General features: G+C 42.5%; 2 protein-coding genes across 2 annotated transcripts; one reads left to right on the top strand and one right to left on the bottom strand.

Moving 5' to 3' along the window:
• Positions 1-1,184: 1,184 nt before the first annotated feature.
• LOC119734889 (zinc transporter ZIP11-like) lies at positions 1,185-10,685 on the bottom strand. The gene is made up of 9 exons (XM_038208512.1): positions 10,262-10,685; positions 9,912-9,950; positions 9,330-9,497; positions 6,987-7,101; positions 6,362-6,538; positions 3,242-3,311; positions 2,982-3,080; positions 2,210-2,368; positions 1,185-2,031 (listed from the first exon to the last, which is right to left on the bottom strand). The coding sequence occupies exons 1-9, from the start codon at positions 10,367-10,369 to the stop codon at positions 1,953-1,955; spliced, it is 1,014 nt and encodes a 337-aa protein (XP_038064440.1). The 5' UTR covers positions 10,370-10,685; the 3' UTR covers positions 1,185-1,952.
• A 47-nt stretch (positions 10,686-10,732) lies between these two features.
• On the top strand, positions 10,733-17,896 carry LOC119734890 (target of rapamycin complex subunit lst8-like). Its single transcript, XM_038208513.1, is given in 9 exon segments — positions 10,733-10,956; positions 12,876-12,927; positions 13,469-13,631; positions 14,389-14,464; positions 14,767-14,841; positions 15,746-15,761; positions 15,764-15,947; positions 16,335-16,477; positions 17,105-17,896. Coding segments are annotated over 9 exon segments (954 nt in total). The 5' UTR covers positions 10,733-10,830; the 3' UTR covers positions 17,224-17,896.
• The last annotated feature ends 807 nt before the right edge of the window (positions 17,897-18,703 follow it).

Genomic DNA, 18,703 nt, shown 5'->3' on the forward strand with positions numbered 1-18,703 from the left:
ATAAATATGTACTCCGTCGGTATTTATCACTCTGTTTAATACCACTTAGAGTCTGGGTGCTGATAATTACCCTCGCCTCCGGCTCGGGTAATTATCAGCACCCAGACTCTAAGTGGTATTAAACAGAGTGATAAAAACCTCCGGAGCACACATTTATTCCCTTAGTAAGTACAAATGATTCGAAATTTGATTTGAAAAATTATTAAAATAATTGCTGAGAATAAATTTAAGAAAGAAAATTATTCCAAAAAAATTGAACTTTCCCAAAATAAATCCTTACCAGCCCATTTACTGGTGTCGAACCTCATATCCAGAATAAGACAGATAATAAAATTAAATGTGTGAAATGTGAATGACTTTCATGGCAAATATTCTAACTTATGAAACATAATGTTTTTCTCTCCTAAATTAGACAACTGAAAGATGAAAAAAATTGCAGCATGTTGCTGCTTTGATTATCCAAGTTGGTTTTTTTTCATTTCCTCTCCCTCTCTCTCTCAGGGTGTTGGCTGGGGTAAGAGTGTATGAGGGTGGGTAGGGTGTTAGGTGAGAGAGGTGTTGGGTTGGGTAAGTGCATTTGTTTCTGCATTCAATAGGGCAAGGGCGGATCCAGAACACAATTTTGGGGGGGGGGCCAAAAAAAATTTGGTCCCCCCCAAAAAAGTGGGTCTCAAAAATTACGGCGTGGGGTTCGGGGCCCGTGAGGGCCCCGAAAATTTTTTGGATTCTAGATGCTCTGTGGTGCGATCTGAGGCAATTTCTGACCACTTTAACCAATTTTTTTTGAGGAAAAGATGGTGGTGTACTCATTGCCTGCCTTTATTGCGATGTCACATTAAAAAAAAAAAAAAATTGGTTTCGTTTTGGGGGGGGGGGCCATGGCCCCCTTTGGCCCCCCCCTGGATCCGCCCTTGCAATAGGGGATGTTGAACAACAGAGGACAATACGGTCCCCAATTCCTGAAGGTCCCCAATTTGGATTCGTGTACAAAACATATGGGAGGTCTTCCTAAAAAGCTGGAGTACAAACAAAAGAGGGAAAATAGGGGGTCCCCGATTGCAGGCAAATACACACTTCAGTGTGTTGACTGGGGTAGGGAGTGGGGTAGGGGTGTTGGGTTGGAGAGGGATGTTGGGTTTTGAGGGGGTGTCGGGTGGGGGGGGAGGGGTGGGGGTTAAAGAGGGGTGTTGGGCTGGAGAGGGGTGTTGGGTGGAAGGGGGGATGGGTTGGCTGAGAGGGGTGTTGTGTTTGTGAGGGGCGTTGGGTGGTGGAGGGGTGTTGGGTGGAGAAGGGGCGTTGGGTGGAAGATGGATGTTGGGTTGGAGAGGGGTGTTGGGTTGGAGAGGGGTGTTGTGTTGGACAGAAGTTTTGGGTTGGAGAAGGGTTTTGGGTTGAAGAGGAGGTTCGGCTGAGAAGGGTGTTGTGTTTGTGAGGGGTGTACGGGAAAGAGGGGTAATGGGTTGGACAGGGGTGTTGGGTTGGAGAGGGTTGGTAAGTGGAAGAGGGTATTGGAATGAAGTTGGGTGTTGGGTTCAAAAAGGGGTTTGGTAGGAGAGGGGTGTTTAGTTGGAGAGGGCTTTGGGTGGGAGAGGGGTGTTGGGTTCGAAAAGGGGGTTTGATAGGAGACGGGTCTTTAGTTGGAGAGAGGTTTTGGTCGGAGAGGGGTGTTGGGTTTGAAAGGGGGTTTGGTAGGAGAGGGGCGTTTAGTTGGAGAGGGGTGTTGGGTTTGAAAGGGAGTTTGGTAGGAGAGGGCTGTTTAGTTAGAGAGGGGTGTTTAGTTGGTGAGGGGTTTTGGTTGGAGAGGGGTGTTGCATTCGAAAGGGGGTCTGGTAGGAGAGGGGTGTTTAGTTGGAGAGGGGTCTGGGCTGGGCTGGGTCTTGTTCGAAAGGATAACTTGGTGCAGATGCATAGAGGAGGTCAGCCAGCAGGGAGGTATGTAGGATTGATCACGGTTATCCAAGGCCAACGTCTAGTGACATCATGATAATAAAACCAACAATGGTCCCCCAAGATGCCAGCAAGCCATTGCCACTGAAATGAACAAACCAAAAACACAGGATGAATAAAACAAGTACAACAGAAGAAGGACAGTTCAAAATCATCAAATGTTCACGTTTGGCAAAAGAAGACACATCAGAGATTCAGGAGAAATGATGTTAAAAAAAAGACTGCTGAGGGATAACTTAAGATTTGACAAATAATTTGTTACCTTGTTTGGGCTTCCGGTAGTATGTCGTCCGCGACAACGTAAACCATCGCGCCTGCTGCAAACGACAAGGCGTAGGGTAGAATCGGCTCGGCAACCACCACGGCAAGGGCACCAAGCACCCCTGCGATGGGTTCAACCATTCCGCTCAGCTGCCCGTACCTTCAAGACAAGAAATAATGAACCAAATAGCAAAGTAAATATTTTTGAAACTGGGGGCCAGTTTGCTTAAGGTAGTTTAGTTTGCTTAAGGCATGATCTAACACTTCACCGAAAATGTATGCTAGATATATTAACAAAAAATAATTCATTCATTGCTATGTGCCGATTACTTGCATACACTTTTAGTAGATTCTGTCAGCTCAGGGCAAGTTCGCGCAAGAACTATTGTTGACCATTGGTTAACCATAGTTCGACTGAAGTTAGCCCGAACTCTGTCTAGTCGACGGTGGTTGACTACGCTAGTCGACTATTTGGAACCAACCTACTGGGGCTGGTTGCATCGCTGGTAACCAATAGCCGCGCGCATTCATAACGTACAGCAGGGAGTTAGGATCCAGAAGTTTTGCGATGATATTTTGACCAGCGTTTGACTAGAGACGTTCGCACGTTGCTATTAGTGTGCAGGCATAAGGTACGTCACAAATCAACCACTAGTCGACTTATGGTCCTTGCCCGAACTTGGCCTTTGTTGTCAGCTCTGTTGGCTGTTTTATTGTTCAGATGTGAAGCGCCCTCTGTTGCCGGCAAGAATTTGACTGCCACCATAACTCACCAGAAGCTCATCCACGTGGAATAACCAGATCCTCGCAGGGGTAGACTCACGGCAAGGCCTTCTGGGAAATTCTGTATGCCAATCCCAATGGCTAAATTTCTACCAAGATAACAATCAAACAAAGATAATTGAGTGAAGCAGGCCTCAACTCAGTCTTTGCATTAAGGTTATTAAATATATGAATTTTAATGAGCAAAAAAAAAAATGGAAATCAAGAAATCACCATGACAAATTCAGAGAACATTTCTGCAAATCTTTACCTTGCACTTTCAAATGTTGCTGATGGAGTTTTCCCAACGGCACCAAATCCCACTCCTACAGCTAGACCCTCTAAAAACAATTAAAAATTAAAAGAAAAATTCCAGGTAACTTTAACGAACTAGTTTTCAGAGTGAACTTACACTGCTGTCCAATATATTCGATATGCTTCCCTTAAATTGAAACAGAAATGCCTAAAACTCTTGTTCCAGTAATCCAGAGAAAATGTGAGGCGTTCTGGAAAAATGAGACAGAACTGGGCAGAGGTCGAAATGAGGGTTTGTGGATATTGAGAAAGAGAATAAAATTCCCCTTACAATACTGTGTGTTGCACTTCAATCAGAAATTCTGTTGACAAGTTACGGCTGTTTTAAGTTCGCATTTATCAACATGTCAAAAAAGTAAAACACTGAGAAAAAGGCCTTTAAAGTTTCAAGTTTTGTATTCGTGAAAGTGAGAGGTGCCAACTGTTTTCCCTTAAAAACACTGTTATTCCACGATTTTTATAGTATTTCTTTAAAATATGTGTAGTATACACATAAGACATTACAAATATCAATAAATCTGAAAATAAAGAAAAATCACCACAATTCGTTTTTTTGTATTTTTCTCAACTATGGCCTGTGCCCAGTTCCATCTCATTTTGACAGAATGCCTCACAAATGTCTGAAACAAGAACAATGCGGGTTAACATATCCGAAATAGGACCGGTTTGAGACCTTTTAACATCCGAAATGGCCACTGACGTCTGAAAGCAAAACCTCTTATGTTCGCATTTTAGGCATTTTGTTAGGAACAAAAGCATTTCAGACATTCATGTTGAGAGTTGATTTTTCAACACGCTAACTTTGTTCAGAGGGAAGCAGAATTCTAAAAACATCATCAAAGAGTGGGCAATATTGGTATCTACTAAAAAATACTGTTTTCTTTTGAAAAAAAAGTGCAATCTGTGTGTAAAAGTATCCATTCTGATTTTTGCAAGATTAATTGGGGAGGTAACAGCTTTGCAATCTTATTTGTGACCGGCTCCACAAAAAAAGGGTAATATGTCGCACTGTGCATTATCGTGTAATGGCCCGCTCAACATTGAGAGGGTGACAATTTCGTCAAAATATGATTTAATTTGTTTTGTCATGAATGACATCTTTAATACCTAAAGTTTCAGGGTTCATTCACAGAAATGTTGATTTCAATTAATAAAGTGGGAAAAATGACAATTTTGAGTGCATCATGCCTGTTTTCTCAGTTGTGTAATTTGAACTCCAAGGAAGTAATTAATATGCAGATATGTCATATCTCCAGTACGGGAGGGGCTATGGAGCTCTATTATATACCAAATGAAAGCTTACATTGTGGGCTTTCCAACCATGTATATGACTCAATTTCAATTTTTTTGTGACATAATGCCTTTTTTTGTGGGGCGGGTCACATTAGTGGAATGTGAATTGTCTAACAGGAACATAAAACCTTGTAGCAAAACACAACTGATACTTTTGGATTTTTTTTAGCAACTTAACCCTTACTCTCTGAGGGTAGTTTACTGCATGTCAGTTGGTTATGCCAATGCCCTCCAGCTGCAGTTTATTGGAGGATACTTTGATGTAGCAGTGAAGGCTCTAATTGGCAGGAGTTGGAGGCCCTGGAGGGTGCCTGATACTGACCAGCTGGGGGCACTCACTTTGTTATCAGAGGACTCTCATTGTTCTCTGTGGCATGTATTGGAGTGCCTGTCCAGTTACCCTTGAAATGACATGGCAGATATTGGAGGGCCATGCAAAAAACATAGGAGATTTTCTTGAGGCACAATTGGCATGCGTTGGAGGGTCTAGTAGGGTAAGGGTTAAGCAAATTTTTTTTGAGATCTTGGGAAAATCCTAAATTTGCAGGGTCGACCAATTCCCCATAGTTCCTTGCACCATATCTTAAAGAGCTACACCCACTGACCCTAAACAAACCATGTCAAACATTCTACAAATCTCTCTATTGTTGCTTCTGCACACAAGAAGAGCTTAAAAGTTTGGTTTCAATATTTGCTTAAAGGGCCAATGGAATTTTACTTGGGAACATACTCTGTGCAACTTTCTACTCCTCTTAAGTGTATGAAAACTATTTGACATCCCTTTTTGGTTATCTTATTGAAAAGTGCACTTCTTTTACCCTAACTCCCTAGGCATTTTTGCTAGGATGCAACCTCAATCCTGCAAAATCCTCCAACTACCTCTATGTAACAATTGCATACAGCCTCAATCCTGCAAAATCCTCTGTTATTTCTTGAATGTGGTGTTTGCAGGGGTGACCACTGCCTCAATCCTGCAAAATCCTCTGTTATTTCTTGAATGTGGTGTTTGCAGGGGTGACCACTGCCTCAATCCTGCAAAATCCTCCGTCATCACTGTCAATATGTTGAGGCAGAGCCAGTGACATCCTGGAGCAGTGCGGAGGATTTTGAGTGTAATATAGGCCTAAATTTAATGCACGGCTGAGCATAAACAACACAAGGTCTGGCCCAAGACCTTGACACAGTGCATCCTCCAAAATCAGCAACGCACTTTTGCCATGTAGCCTCAATCCTGCAAAATCCTCCATTTTGCAAAGAGGATTTTGCAGGATTCGGGAAGGTTAGGGTTCAACACTTAAAATTTTCCATGCTTTTCTGACAAATGAGGGTGCTGTTGCTGTTATAATTGTCATTTCAGGAAGACACTGTTCAGTTTAGGGTTTTCTGCTCATATTGTGAACCCAAAATGTGTTCATTGAAAACATGCGTGAGAAAACTTTGCTCATTGGCCTACTGCTATGTATTCAAACAACAACAAATCACCAAAGAAAAGCAAATCTACGACAGCAAAAAAAAAAATTCTGGCAAATTTTGGTGCTGAAATAGCTGTAACATTGAGGATTCTGCCTGAAATGACATCACACTTTTGCTCATGAATATGCAAATTCCTATTAGCATAAAGTCCCAAAAAAGGCACAAAAATGCCTTTAAAAATGGCAAAATCAAAATTGAAAATTAGGCTAATTGGGACAAAAAAGGTGCATTTACAAAGAATGCATTTTGTAGGCCCTTTAACAGATTTCCGGGGAATGTGAAAAGAACTGATATATTCAACTGTGCTTACCGGGAATGTTATGTATGGTGATTGCAACAATGAGCAGAAGTATTCTTTTCCAAGTCAAGAAACTCTGCTCGGAATTTGACCCTTGACCCGCGAGGTCATGACCTTGTGGTTCCAAGTCGCCGTTCGGGCTGGCGGCAGCCCCTGAGATTTTCCGCCTTCTCTGAGTTACTGTAGAATCTGAAAATGAGATTTAAAAAATGAAATGATGTTTAGCAAGGACAGTAGTGACAGATCCAGGATTTTCCAAAGGAAATATATTACACACCATCACGTTTGGGTTGTGAAGGATTCCGTGACTTTTCTGTGAGTTTTTTTCTTGGAATATCAACTTTCCACAACTCCTCGTAGAACAACAACATTCCATGACTTTCCATTATACCCTTAAATTCCAGGATTTTGCATGACTGTGGGAACCCTTAGCAATGAACCAATATTGAGTGATGAGATTATTCAAGGATTATTTTCCAATATGTAAACATTGATCAGTTGGAGGGGGGGGGGGGGGGGGGTAGCCACCCAACCACCCTCTCGGTTCTGCCTTTTAAAGAAAGTCAGACAATAAATTTAGCAAGACTTTCCCCTACCAAAAGGAATTTGGGGGGGGGGGGGGTTGCAAAACACTCACCAGTGAGAGCTGCCTCTTCATCTTTGCTGCTGCTTAATACAGAGGTCAACGGGAGGTCATCTTCTTCACGGGCTTTCGGTTGGGACTGCAAGGCTAGTGTTGTGGATGGTGAACCCTGCGACAAATATTTAAAAACAAGAAATTCAAGTAGATTGGACTCGTTCAAAACTGATCCGTTCACCTCTAAGCAACCTAACCCTGTACATGCCAATCAAACTGAACCTAATGCAACCCAATATCAACCTCACCTACCCCATCCAACTTAACCAAACCCAACCCAACCCTCTCCTATTCAACCCAACCACAGCCAACTGAGCCCAGACCAGCCCAACCTAACCCACCCAGTCCAACCCAACCAACACCAAACCAACCCACCCCAGCCCTACCCAACCAACACCAACCCAACCCAGCCCGACCCAACCCAGCCCTACCCTAACCACCCTACCCAACCAACACCAACCCAACCCAGCCCTACCCAACCCAGCCCTACCCAACCCTACCCACCCCAGCCCTACCCAACCAACACCAACCCAACCCTACCCAACCCAGCCCTACCCAACCCTACCCACCCCAGCCCTACCCAACCAACAGCAACCCCACCAAAGAAGAGTACCATTCATAGTAAAGCATTAAGGAACTCACAAAAATTAGCCATCCCAAGGTGTAGAACGACCCGCTGTCAGAAAAACCCTCTCCTATACATGGCCAATCTGTGGAACAAGGATGGCTCATAGTTGTTTTGATTTTGTATCCTGACTTGCTACAGCCAGAAACTTTTGCATCCTTGATTAATTGATACTCGCTTATTTTCATGCTTTCAACTACATGTACCAGTATCAATATCATTTCAAATAATGTGCAATAGTAATTTTTATTTTCGCTCTCAGAGTGGGCTGGTATAGAGGCAGCGTTGGTTGGTCGTGGGAGAGGTCTTTTTGACTAACTTTTTTACTAAAGTGGTGTCTCTCTCGTCTGATTGAAGTTGTTTTGGCTAGTTTATTTTGAAAGTGTTCCTTTGGGATGCAGTTTATCAGTTTTAACTATTTTAACTAAGTGATCTTGACACTTGTGCGGACTGGTGTGCTCCGTCCCGGCTTAATTGTCCATGGAATTGATTCCATTCATGGGATGATTGGGTCGGGATGGAGTGCAGTGAGTTTGCGCGGGTGTCGAGACAGCGCTGGTTCGCCTGCGCTTTGGTGCATTTTAGTCTTTTACTTTTCTTAAATGTTTTAAATATATATTGAATGTTATCTCTTCATTTTTTTTTTTAAATATTGTAATAATTGTTGCAATTCAGTTTTTTGCTGTGATGACAATTTTTAATAAACCTTTTAATAAATAATAAATAAAATAAATAACCCAACCCTACCCAACCCAGCTCTACCCAACCCAGCCCTACCCAACCCAACCCTACCCACCCCAGCCCTACCCAACCCAACCAAACCCAGCCCTACCCAACCCAGCCCTACCCAACCCAACCCTACCCACCCCAGCCCTACCCAACCCAACCAAACCCAGCCCTACCCAACCCAGCCCTACCTAACCCTAACCCTAACCCACCCCAGCCCTACCCAACCAACACCAACCCAACCCAGCCCTACCCAACCCAGCCCTACCCAACCCAACCCTACCCACCCCAGCCCTACCCAACCAACACCAGCCCTACCCAACCAGACCCAGCCCTACCAAACCCAACCCAGCCCTACCCAACCAAACCCTATCCAACCCAACAAACACCAACCGAACCCAACCCAGCCCTACCCAACCCAGCCCTACCCAACATAACCAACACCAACCCAACCTATCAAACCCAACCTCAACCAAACCAACCCACACATGTGTGTAAACACCTTCAATCGTGGACCCCCTATTGTCCCTCTTTTTGTTTGTACATTTTAGGAAGACTTCCCATATGTTTTGTACACGATCGTCAATTGTGGACCCTATCGTTCTCTATTGTTTAACATCCCCTATTGAATGCATAATTTATAAACAAACTCACATACACCCAACCTGACACAACCCAACTCAACTCAACTCAACCCACCCCAACCAAACCCAACCCAGCCCAACCCAACTAACCCCCCCAACCAAACCCGACCCAACCCAACTCAACTCAACTCAACCCAACCAAACCCAACTAACCCCCCAACCCAACCCAACCCAGCCCAACCCAACTCAACCCAGCCCAACCCAACCCAGCCCAGCCCAACCCAACCAATCCAAAACCAACCCAAACAAACCCAACCCAACCCAACCCAGCCCAACCCAACCCAACCCAACCAATCCAAAACCAACCCAACTGAACCAAAACCCAACCCCACGTTCCCCAATTCTCACCAATACTGGCATCAGTACGTCAGCTCCATAAACAAAGACAGCTCCCAACAAGAACCCAACTGCAGCCGGGATGAATGCCCATTGGCCCTCAGCGCCATAGTTCCCTGATAATTGGGCCATCTCAATGGCTGGGGCTAGGAGCGACCAATAAGATGCTGCCAGCATAACCTGTGAACACAGGTTATTACTTATTGAAATGTGAAGACAGGTTATTGAAATGTGAAACAATGTCCAAAGTACTTTGGACAAGCTCTCTCCAGATTTCCCCTGAAGAAAAGTGAAAATTACAGGATAACTAGGTGTCTAGAGGTGCGGAGTTCTTCCTGGTTATTATTAACCAGGTATTAAAGTAGCCTCCAATGCTCCACAGTGACAGAGTGACAAGAAAACAGTCTAAATTTCAAATTCAGGAGACACAACTTTTCAGGAAATTAAGCATGCACCACTTTGTGGCTCTAAATATGGAGGATGTCCAGTATTTGCGACACATACAGCATTATGAGTATATGGGGCAAAAACTAGACAGTCACAACTCCAATTTCACAGTCATTATAAACTTGAATAATGTGACAAAATTCTCACCCCTGCAGCGAAACCCAAACTGCCATCAAGAATTCGCCTCTGTTGAAAAAAACAATAAAGGTGTCGAATTTAAATAATTGTTGATCAAGGGGTCATTTTGACATTGGTTTAAAAAAAAAACCCCCCAAAAAACAAGGGTGACTAAATTATGAACACTTCACAAGATTTTGATTGAGAGCACATCAATCATGTAAACATTATTACAATCAATTAGCCTAGATCATAGTCTCATAGATGTGATTTTTGCAAAGATATTAAAACACAAAGTATTTGTTCCCGAATACTGAAATAATGCACACACAAAAAATTCAGGTAATGCTTGTCATGACCTTTGCTCATAATTAACTTACTTTCCCACTGGAGAATACAAACACAAGGCCGGCGCCAGCTGCAGTCACGCCCCAAGTAAACAACGTCCCAAGCAGAGCCTGAGTGACCGGACCGTAGCCCTGGATCATCGTGGACGGGAGACGCGGCTCTATCTCAGTCACGGTCGGGGAGTCTGCTTCAACACCGCTACTCCAGCGAAATCCGGGGATGTTTGACACTCGATTCAACGGCTTCTAGAACAACACAAATCACACGGATTGTAGAACCGGTGTCTCACTGATGTTGGGTAGAAATCACAGCAAATGTCTCGCACCCATCAACTTTCGTTCTCTCACTCTATCATCAGTCAGATTTGTCAACAGTCTACGTGTACATATCCAACAGATCAATAAACCGTTCGTACCGCCGTATACCACGAAAAACACCCATGCCACATGCAAAACCGCGAAAACAGGAAGAAAATGCTCACCGCTATTGCGCCACCAAGAGGTGAATGTAATCCAGGCTTTTCTTGTTCCAAGAAATAATATAATAAATTTTCCAAGAACTTTGCCTGAATTTCTGCCGTTTTATCGGCTGTTTACCTGAAATGGCAAATCCCAACGATGCTGGAGATCGTCAGGTGATCCTGGCGACTGCCGGGTATGACCACACGATCCGATTTTGGCAGGCTCACACGGGAATTTGCCACAGGACAGTCCAACACCAAGATTCTGTATCCTTTGCTTTGCTTTGCTTTGCTTGCCAAGCCTGCCTAATTGTTAACCCCTTTTGCTTCATCTGCTGTTGACAACACATGTAGTTGATTGCTAATCGTTCTTTTCGAACGACTGCCATTGTAAACTTAACCTTATCATTTGTGTTTGCTGGCCAAAAAGTTTGTATTTGTTAATTCAAATAGGCCTATTTAATGTAAAATCTATATTTTCCTGCAGTGTCGTCAGGTCAGGGAAGCGAAGGGAAATGTTAATGGGGAGGGGCAGATGGGGGGGGGGGGGGAAAGAATATTCACCAAAAAATCTAACTTAAGGAAAAGTTTCATTACCATGGCAACAGGCCAGAGTGGTGTATTTTGGAAAGAATGTAGTATCCAGACGTAGTCCGAGTAACTTGGACCCAACTTATCGCCTTTTTAAAAATTTGGACATGGTCTGGCGATAGAGTAACTTGGACCCAACTTATCGCCTTTTTAAAAATTTGGACATGGTCTGGCGATAGTAGGGTCCAAGCCCATTCCGAGACCTAGACAACACAGTCACTGACAGTCCCAAAAACCAACATTTTCCAACAAAAACATCAGATTTCACCTTCAAAACGGCCTCCAAATTACTAGATATGCCACCTGAGGTACAAGTAGACATCGATAATTAAGATGGTTGTACTGAAGTTTACTTACGATCCGGAAAAAAAGTGAAATTTTCCGTTCATTTCGGAGAGCTCCCCTCGCCATCTTGAACACGTTAAATTTGCGATCGTGTTTAAAGTTTGAACGACGCGATTTCTTCTACATGCCCAGCGTACATTCGATGGTCCCCGTATCCCGAGTGCGATTCCGTTACCGAGCGCGCGCGATGCATCGATTATGATAATGATCACTTTGTAAACACATACATGTACATTTCGAACTGTAAAAGGGAATCGGGAACCAGCTTGAACTGGTACCCGCTATAAAAGCTGCGCTAGTTCCCGACTCCCTATTATCGTTTGAAATGCACATGTGTTTACAAACGTGATCCAGTCTACTCATTATCATAATCGATGCATCGCGCGCGCTCGGTAACGGAATCGCACTCGGGATACGGGGACCATCGAATGTACGCTGGGCATGTAGAAGAAATCGCGTCGTTCAAACTTTAAACACGATCGCAAATTTAACGTGTTCAAGATGGCGAGGGGAGCTCTCCGAAATGAACGGAAAATTTCACTTTTTTTCCGGATCGTAAGTAAACTTCAGTACAACCATCTTAATTATCGATGTCTACTTGTACCTCAGGTGGCATATCTAGTAATTTGGAGGCCGTTTTGAAGGTGAAATCTGATGTTTTTTGTTGGAAAATGTTGGTTTTTGGGACTGTCAGTGACTGTGTTGTCTAGGTCTCGGAATGGGCTTGGACCCTACTATCGCCAGACCATGTCCAAATTTTTAAAAAGGCGATAAGTTGGGTCCAAGTTACTCGGACTAATCCAGACGCCACTTCTTCGCTTGTGTACAAAGTGAAAGTCTATGGAGAGTTCAGTGCATTTTCAAAGTATTTTCTAACAAAATTGGAAATGTTTCTCAGTCCCAGATTCATGTCTTTTCAACATTTTTGCAATGACTGACCTTCGTTGAGATGATATATGATGAAAAAAGTGGCATCAGGATGCATTATTCTTTCCAGTGTTTGAAAACTGAAGGAGGCACGTTAATAAATAAGAAGGGCATAGGGGAGGGGGGTGGCAAAATATCCCCTGAAATCCATTACTGAATATTTATTATAACTTGAGGGAACTCGGAAAAGGGGCATCATGATACTGCATTAGGATGCTGAAAACTTTCACACTATAGCTGATGGTTGCTTAATGCTTACATCGTGTACTTGAACTATTATTTTTACTGTAGCGATATTTTCTTTGACTCTCTCCTCTTTATAGCAAGTCAATTGTTTGGAAATAACACCCGACAAACATCTTCTAGCTGCAGCAGGTAGGCGTAGATTATTATACTAAGCAATGATACGGCCGAGTTAAAAAAAACCCAAGCAGTTTCTCGTCTGGCATTTTTGAAAAAAGAAGGCGGGCGTTGTTTTTTGCTGTGTGTTTTTTTCTAGGATGTGTGGATTTTCCAAGATGGCGAATAGATTCTTCAATTTTCTCAACTTTTTTGATACAAAATTGTGTCCATAACCATAAGCCATAACCCTTTCTACATAGCTACAATTTTGTTGGAAAAAAATAAAAAGCCGAAATAGTATGAATTAAAAAAGAAAAAAAAAGACTAAGTACCAGATGTTTCTTTTGATACAGTTGATTGATGCAGTACTAAAGGGGTGTTGGACTGCTTGTTTCATGTGCCAGTCTATTTCCTTTTCTTGTATTGCATGTTTTTTCACTATTTTGAAATTTGGGACTCTCATACAATGTATTGAGAGTCTCCAATTTTCAGACTAGAAAGTCTCTAGTGCCGAAAAAAAAGTCTAAGAAAAAAAGGCACTGAAATATTTCATGATTTATGTTTTAACACTCAGGCTATCAGCACATTCGTATGTATGACATCAACTCTAACGAGGCGTCCCCAGTAATTAACTACGAGGGTATCTCAAGGAACGTGACGGCCGTTGGATTTCAGGAAGACGGGAAATGGATGTTCACCGGAGGAGAGGACTGTACAGCCAAGATATGGGATCTTAGGTGAGGCCAATTGATGTCAAGGCCAATTAATGTCGATGTCAATGGTCAATATCATTGTCAATGTCACATGTAGACTGAGGCCACAAGTTTCTTCATTAACTTAAAATAAGACTAACTAAATGCACCATTTAAGACTATTCATACCATGTGTGGAAGCACATTTCATTACGTCACAATGGCAGTTTTGTTGTTAGATATAATGTCACATCTCAATTTTTGTCGGGTACACATGGTTAAGGCTGGTGTTTTAAACAGTCAAATATTCGATTGAATCCAAGTGTGAGTAATCAAAAATATGCGCTGAAATGTGGGGTGCTGTGGTCCAGTGGTAACGGTGTTCGACTCGTGTGCCGTGGTACATGGGTTCAAATCCAGACGGGGAACATGGTGCGTGTGCGCTTGGGCAAGGCACTTTACTACGATTGCCTCTCTCCACCCAGGTGTAGTAAATGGGTACCTGGTAGGAAGAAATTCCTTCACTGCTTGAGCGCCGTAATGGCAGCCGTGCTAAAGCCAGGGTAATATTAGAGCGCCAGGAGCGTCACTTCGTGACAGACATGAGCGCTATACAAGAAGCCATTATTATTATTAAATGTTTGAAAATGCACAGCCCTAAGTGACAAATGAGGTCAGGAGTATTTTGTTGGCCAATTATGAGCAGGGGGGGGGGGGGGGGGGGGGAGGTGTTAATGCAAAGTAATACTTCAGATGTGTAAAACATGCCACTAATATATTTTTTTCCCTTGTTTATTTACAGAATGAGAAACTTGCAATGTCAGAAAATCTTTCAAGTCAATGCGCCCGTCAACTGCGCCTGTCTTCATCCAAATCAGGTAACAGATTGCATCTTAGATGCAAAACAAACATACTGCAGTTCCTTCAGAAATCTGTGCAGAACATATATTTTAATTTAATGATCCAATTTTATAGGCACTGTATACTCTAATGTTGATGAGGTTGCAAGAAAAGTACACAATCTTACTCGGTAGGGACTTGAACCCGCGACCTCCTGCTTACTAGTGCAGACGTCTTAACCACTGAGCTTGCCGGTGTCAGCTGGTAAGTCCAAATATTTCATAGCAGCACGTACTGCACTCATTGTTATGTTATGTTTTTTATGGGGTTTTGTTTATAGGGGGAGCTTATAGTCGGCGACCAGAGTGGAACAGTTCACATATGGGATTTGAGAAGTGGCCACAACGAACAACTGGTAGGTACTATAAGAAATAATACAATGTATTTGTATTTCACATCAAGGTTGTGCTAATTTTTCCTGCCTTTTCTCAAAGAGACATTTAGATGTCATGAATTCATCCCATGATGTTCTGTTTGTACTTGTCTGGTCTTCCTAAGTTGGACGATCCATAATTATGGTTGCTTTTCCATTAAAGAAATACTCCCCTCCCCCATCTTTCTTCGTCTAACTCCCATATTCTGAAACGTGAGTTGACGAAAATGAACTAACCCTTACCATGCTCAGTGACCCAGAATGCAACAGTGGTAAAACTTCGTTGCATACTGTTGCATTTAGCAGTCAACTCAAGTTCCATGCATTGTTACATCTTGTTGCATTTAGCAGGGGAATTGCTGATCGTGCCATGGTTGGTGCAACAGAAGCCACTGTTGCATTCTGTAGCATTTAGTGGCGCAACTGCTAATTGCCATGGCTGGTGCAACAGAACCCACTGTTGCATTTTGTTGCATTTTGTGGCGCAACTGCTAATTGCCATGGCTGGTGCAACAGAACCCACTGTTGCATTTTGTTGCATTTAGCAGCGCAACTGGTAATTGCCATGGCTGGTGCAACAGAACCCACTGTTGCATTTTGTTGCATTTAGCAGCGCAACTGGTAATTGCCATGGCTGGTGCAACAGAAACCACTGTTGCATTTTGTTGCATTTAGTGGCACAACTGCTAATTGCCATGGCTGGTGCAATAGAACCCACTGTTTCATTTAGCAGGGTAACTGCACAGTGCCATGGCTGTTGTGTAATTAATTCACTGTGCAACGCAATTTCGTTGCAATAAGCAGGGTTCTTACTGCAACTGTGTTGGAATTTTGTTGCACGTAGCAGGGTACATGAAGAGACCTGATAAAAACATTTTATTTTCAGGTGCCCGAGCCAGACTCTTCATCCAGCATCTCAGCATCGACTCAGAGGCCACTCACATGGCCGCCATTAACAACAAAGGCAACTGCTACATCTGGCGGGTCTCCCCCGGCAAAGAAGACCCCATCTCCCAACTCCTCCCGAAGACCAAGATCCCCGCCCACAAGAAGTACGGCATCAAGTGCAAGTTCAGTCCTGACTGCACGTAAGTATCTCACGTCTGAAAAAGATTTCTTCATAAATTATAGGGTCCACGATTAAACGCATTTTGTGCAAATGTCCATTCGTCGGTATGAATATAACGAGATGCACTTTTCATTCATATTTTGGGCATCAACCCATAATTCATTGACTGTGGCAAGCTGATACATCAGCTCAGAGAAGTATCCTCACAAGTCAGACCCATGATACATGCACAAATTACATTTATAGTAAGACTTTTTCAACAAATCCAGTTGTGGCTTTGAAAGAAACCTCAAATTTGGAACTTTTGAAAGCAACAATTTTAAGCTTGAAATTCAGGAATAAAATCTTTGAAACCCTGAAGTCAAAATTTCATATTCTCTGATATCATTCCTGGCATTTTTCAAAGGCTTCTTGCCACCACAGCAGCCGACCAGACAGTGAAGATTTGGAAGACGGCTGACTTCAGTCTCCTGACCACGCTGACAGACGCAGTCCAGAGATGGGTCTGGGATTGCGCCTTCTCATCGGACTCGCTCTACCTAGTCACAGGTTGGTGCTTAAAGCTCAGTCACTTTGCCTGATCATAAGAGAGCTGTAGCTTGACGTCATCCAACTGGGCTTGTAGCAGACGCTCCCAATGGCTTCTGTTTTCCTTCTGGCTGTTAGCAGAGGAGGCAGAGGAGCTTTTTAACTTTCTGTTTTTTTACGGATGAAACTCCCCTTATTTAGTTTTCAATGTTGTAGACATTGATGTTGTGAGCAATGTCTCAACTACACATTAACAAGACAACAAGACAAGCTTAAATAAGCTGGTCTCAGTGCATACAGAGTTCTATTCAATTGTTTCAAAATGGCTTAAATTAGTTGCGGAAGCGGTAGTGGTAATGTGATGGAAATTACAAAAATCCACTTTCGCTATTCACATGGGAACTTGTTAGTTAAAAGCGCATGGAAAAAGCGATGTCAGACTATGTGATATAGATCGTACATGGCATTTAAACAAACCTAGCAAAACTGGTCCCAGACCAATGTAAGTCACAGGTGACAGCAGTCAGTGAGTTAGTATTAAGTCAGTCATTCAGTCAGAAGAACAGTCGGAAGCAACTTTATGGTCGTGTTAGATTTGAACCTTTACTGCCCTTTTTTACAAATCGTTTATTTCTATTTGTGTCCCAGCCTCATCGGACCACACAGCAAGGTTATGGAGTGTTGAGCAAGCGGAAGTCAAGCGCGAGTTCAACGGCCATCAGAAGGCCATCACAGCTCTGGCTTTCTCCGACGGGGTTTCAACATGAGTGGCGAAAACTTCTACACTTGGGATTTTATTTTATGAAATGGAATTTACGTATGGAGATGTAAATTTTATATTTTCTTTTGCTGCTACATCAGACTCAAACCGGCTGTCCGACCCCCTGCAAGCTCGGTGGTCGATCGATAAGACATCAAGTCTAGTAAGCAGGAGGTCGTGGGTTCGAGTCTCACCCGAGGAGTTTGTGATTTTTTTTTTCACAATCCCTCGGACAATACCAAGTATACAGTGTTTATAATATACATGTATGTCGGCGAAGGGCAAAACCCAATATAAAATTTACTCCAAAGATATTGGCATGAAAGTTGTTGGGATACTTGGCCTACAAGAGAAATATTTTAAAATCTAAGTTCCCGGAGAGGTGCTCTAAGAATTAGCACTTCAGGATTTATTTGGTACATTGTGTATTTCCATGAAAAAGTTTAATGCCGATTTTTGAAATAATTAAGGAAATTATAGTTCAGCTGGAAGATTTTTCAACCAATGTTGAAAATAGACATGTCACAAATTTATGCTTTGTGTAGGTTTGGGCTTTGTTGTGCAAACTATTATTCATAATATTCAAGGCAGGAAACACTTTTTCTTACTGTTCACTGAACAAAAGAAATAACAGCAGCAAGGGCATTGTGAACTGAACTCTGAAATATCCCGAAGTGATACAATTAATGAGCGCAGGATAATTTGTAGGAAATGTTTTCTTTTTTATCAATTACGTTCACACTCTTTATTAGCCCTCCTGCTATTTAAACAGTCACAGTCAAAATTCACTTCCATTTCCCCTGCTATACTTTTAACAAAGGCTAGTCACCAGCAGTCAGATCATATGTCAAGCAAGCACTGTGACTAGTCAAACTGGGTCAACAGACAAAGCAGGCAAGTTGTGGTCACAGCTGTTTTATCACTCATCCGGAGTCACAGCATAGCTGTATCAAGTTACTTTCAATAAACAGCCACAACCAGTCAATCCTGCTTTATGTAGGCTCTGAATTCTTAACTGTTGAAAACAGACACTTGTTTGATTTTGTCCGAAAGGACTACTTGGCACAGAATGTATGTTTGCATAGGAGGGTTAGAGAACTGTCGCAGAATGATACTTGTGCTAAAGTGCTCTTCACCAAACTTCGACTAAATGTTCAACATCTTCAACCAACTTCTATTTTTATAGTTTGGGCATCTGCAAGTAATGATTTTGTTACTTCCAGTAACCCGGCCTGTTTTAAAAGAGTCAATTTTCACAACTATGTCAACCTTTTTACACTCATTTGAGTGCATTTAATAAAATGTACTGTACACAATTTTGAGGGCCTTTCAATAATTGTAATCCAGAGATCTATGTTAACTCAATTTATTATGTAAATTACAGTATTGTACATGTGCAGTAAACGTTTATGTGTAAATAGTATCATGAATACAAAAAAGTGATTAAAATATAATCAACACAAATCGATTTGAAACTGTCATGTGTT

The sequence above is a fragment of the Patiria miniata genome, unplaced genomic scaffold (genome assembly GCF_015706575.1).
Source record: "Patiria miniata isolate m_02_andy unplaced genomic scaffold, ASM1570657v1 HiC_scaffold_28, whole genome shotgun sequence".
Taxonomy (NCBI): Eukaryota; Metazoa; Echinodermata; class Asteroidea; order Valvatida; family Asterinidae; genus Patiria; species Patiria miniata.

Coding starts and splice junctions, on each gene's coding strand:
- LOC119734889 (XM_038208512.1), bottom strand. CDS start 10,369: ATGATCCAGGGCTACGGTCCGGTCACTCAGGCTCTGCTTGGGACGTTG. Junction 6,539..6,986: donor TGAAGAGGCAGCTCTCACTG/GTGAGTGTTTTG, acceptor TCTCATTTTCAG/ATTCTACAGTAACTCAGAGA. Junction 2,369..2,981: donor TCCACGTGGATGAGCTTCTG/GTGAGTTATGGT, acceptor CTTGTCTTGAAG/GTACGGGCAGCTGAGCGGAA.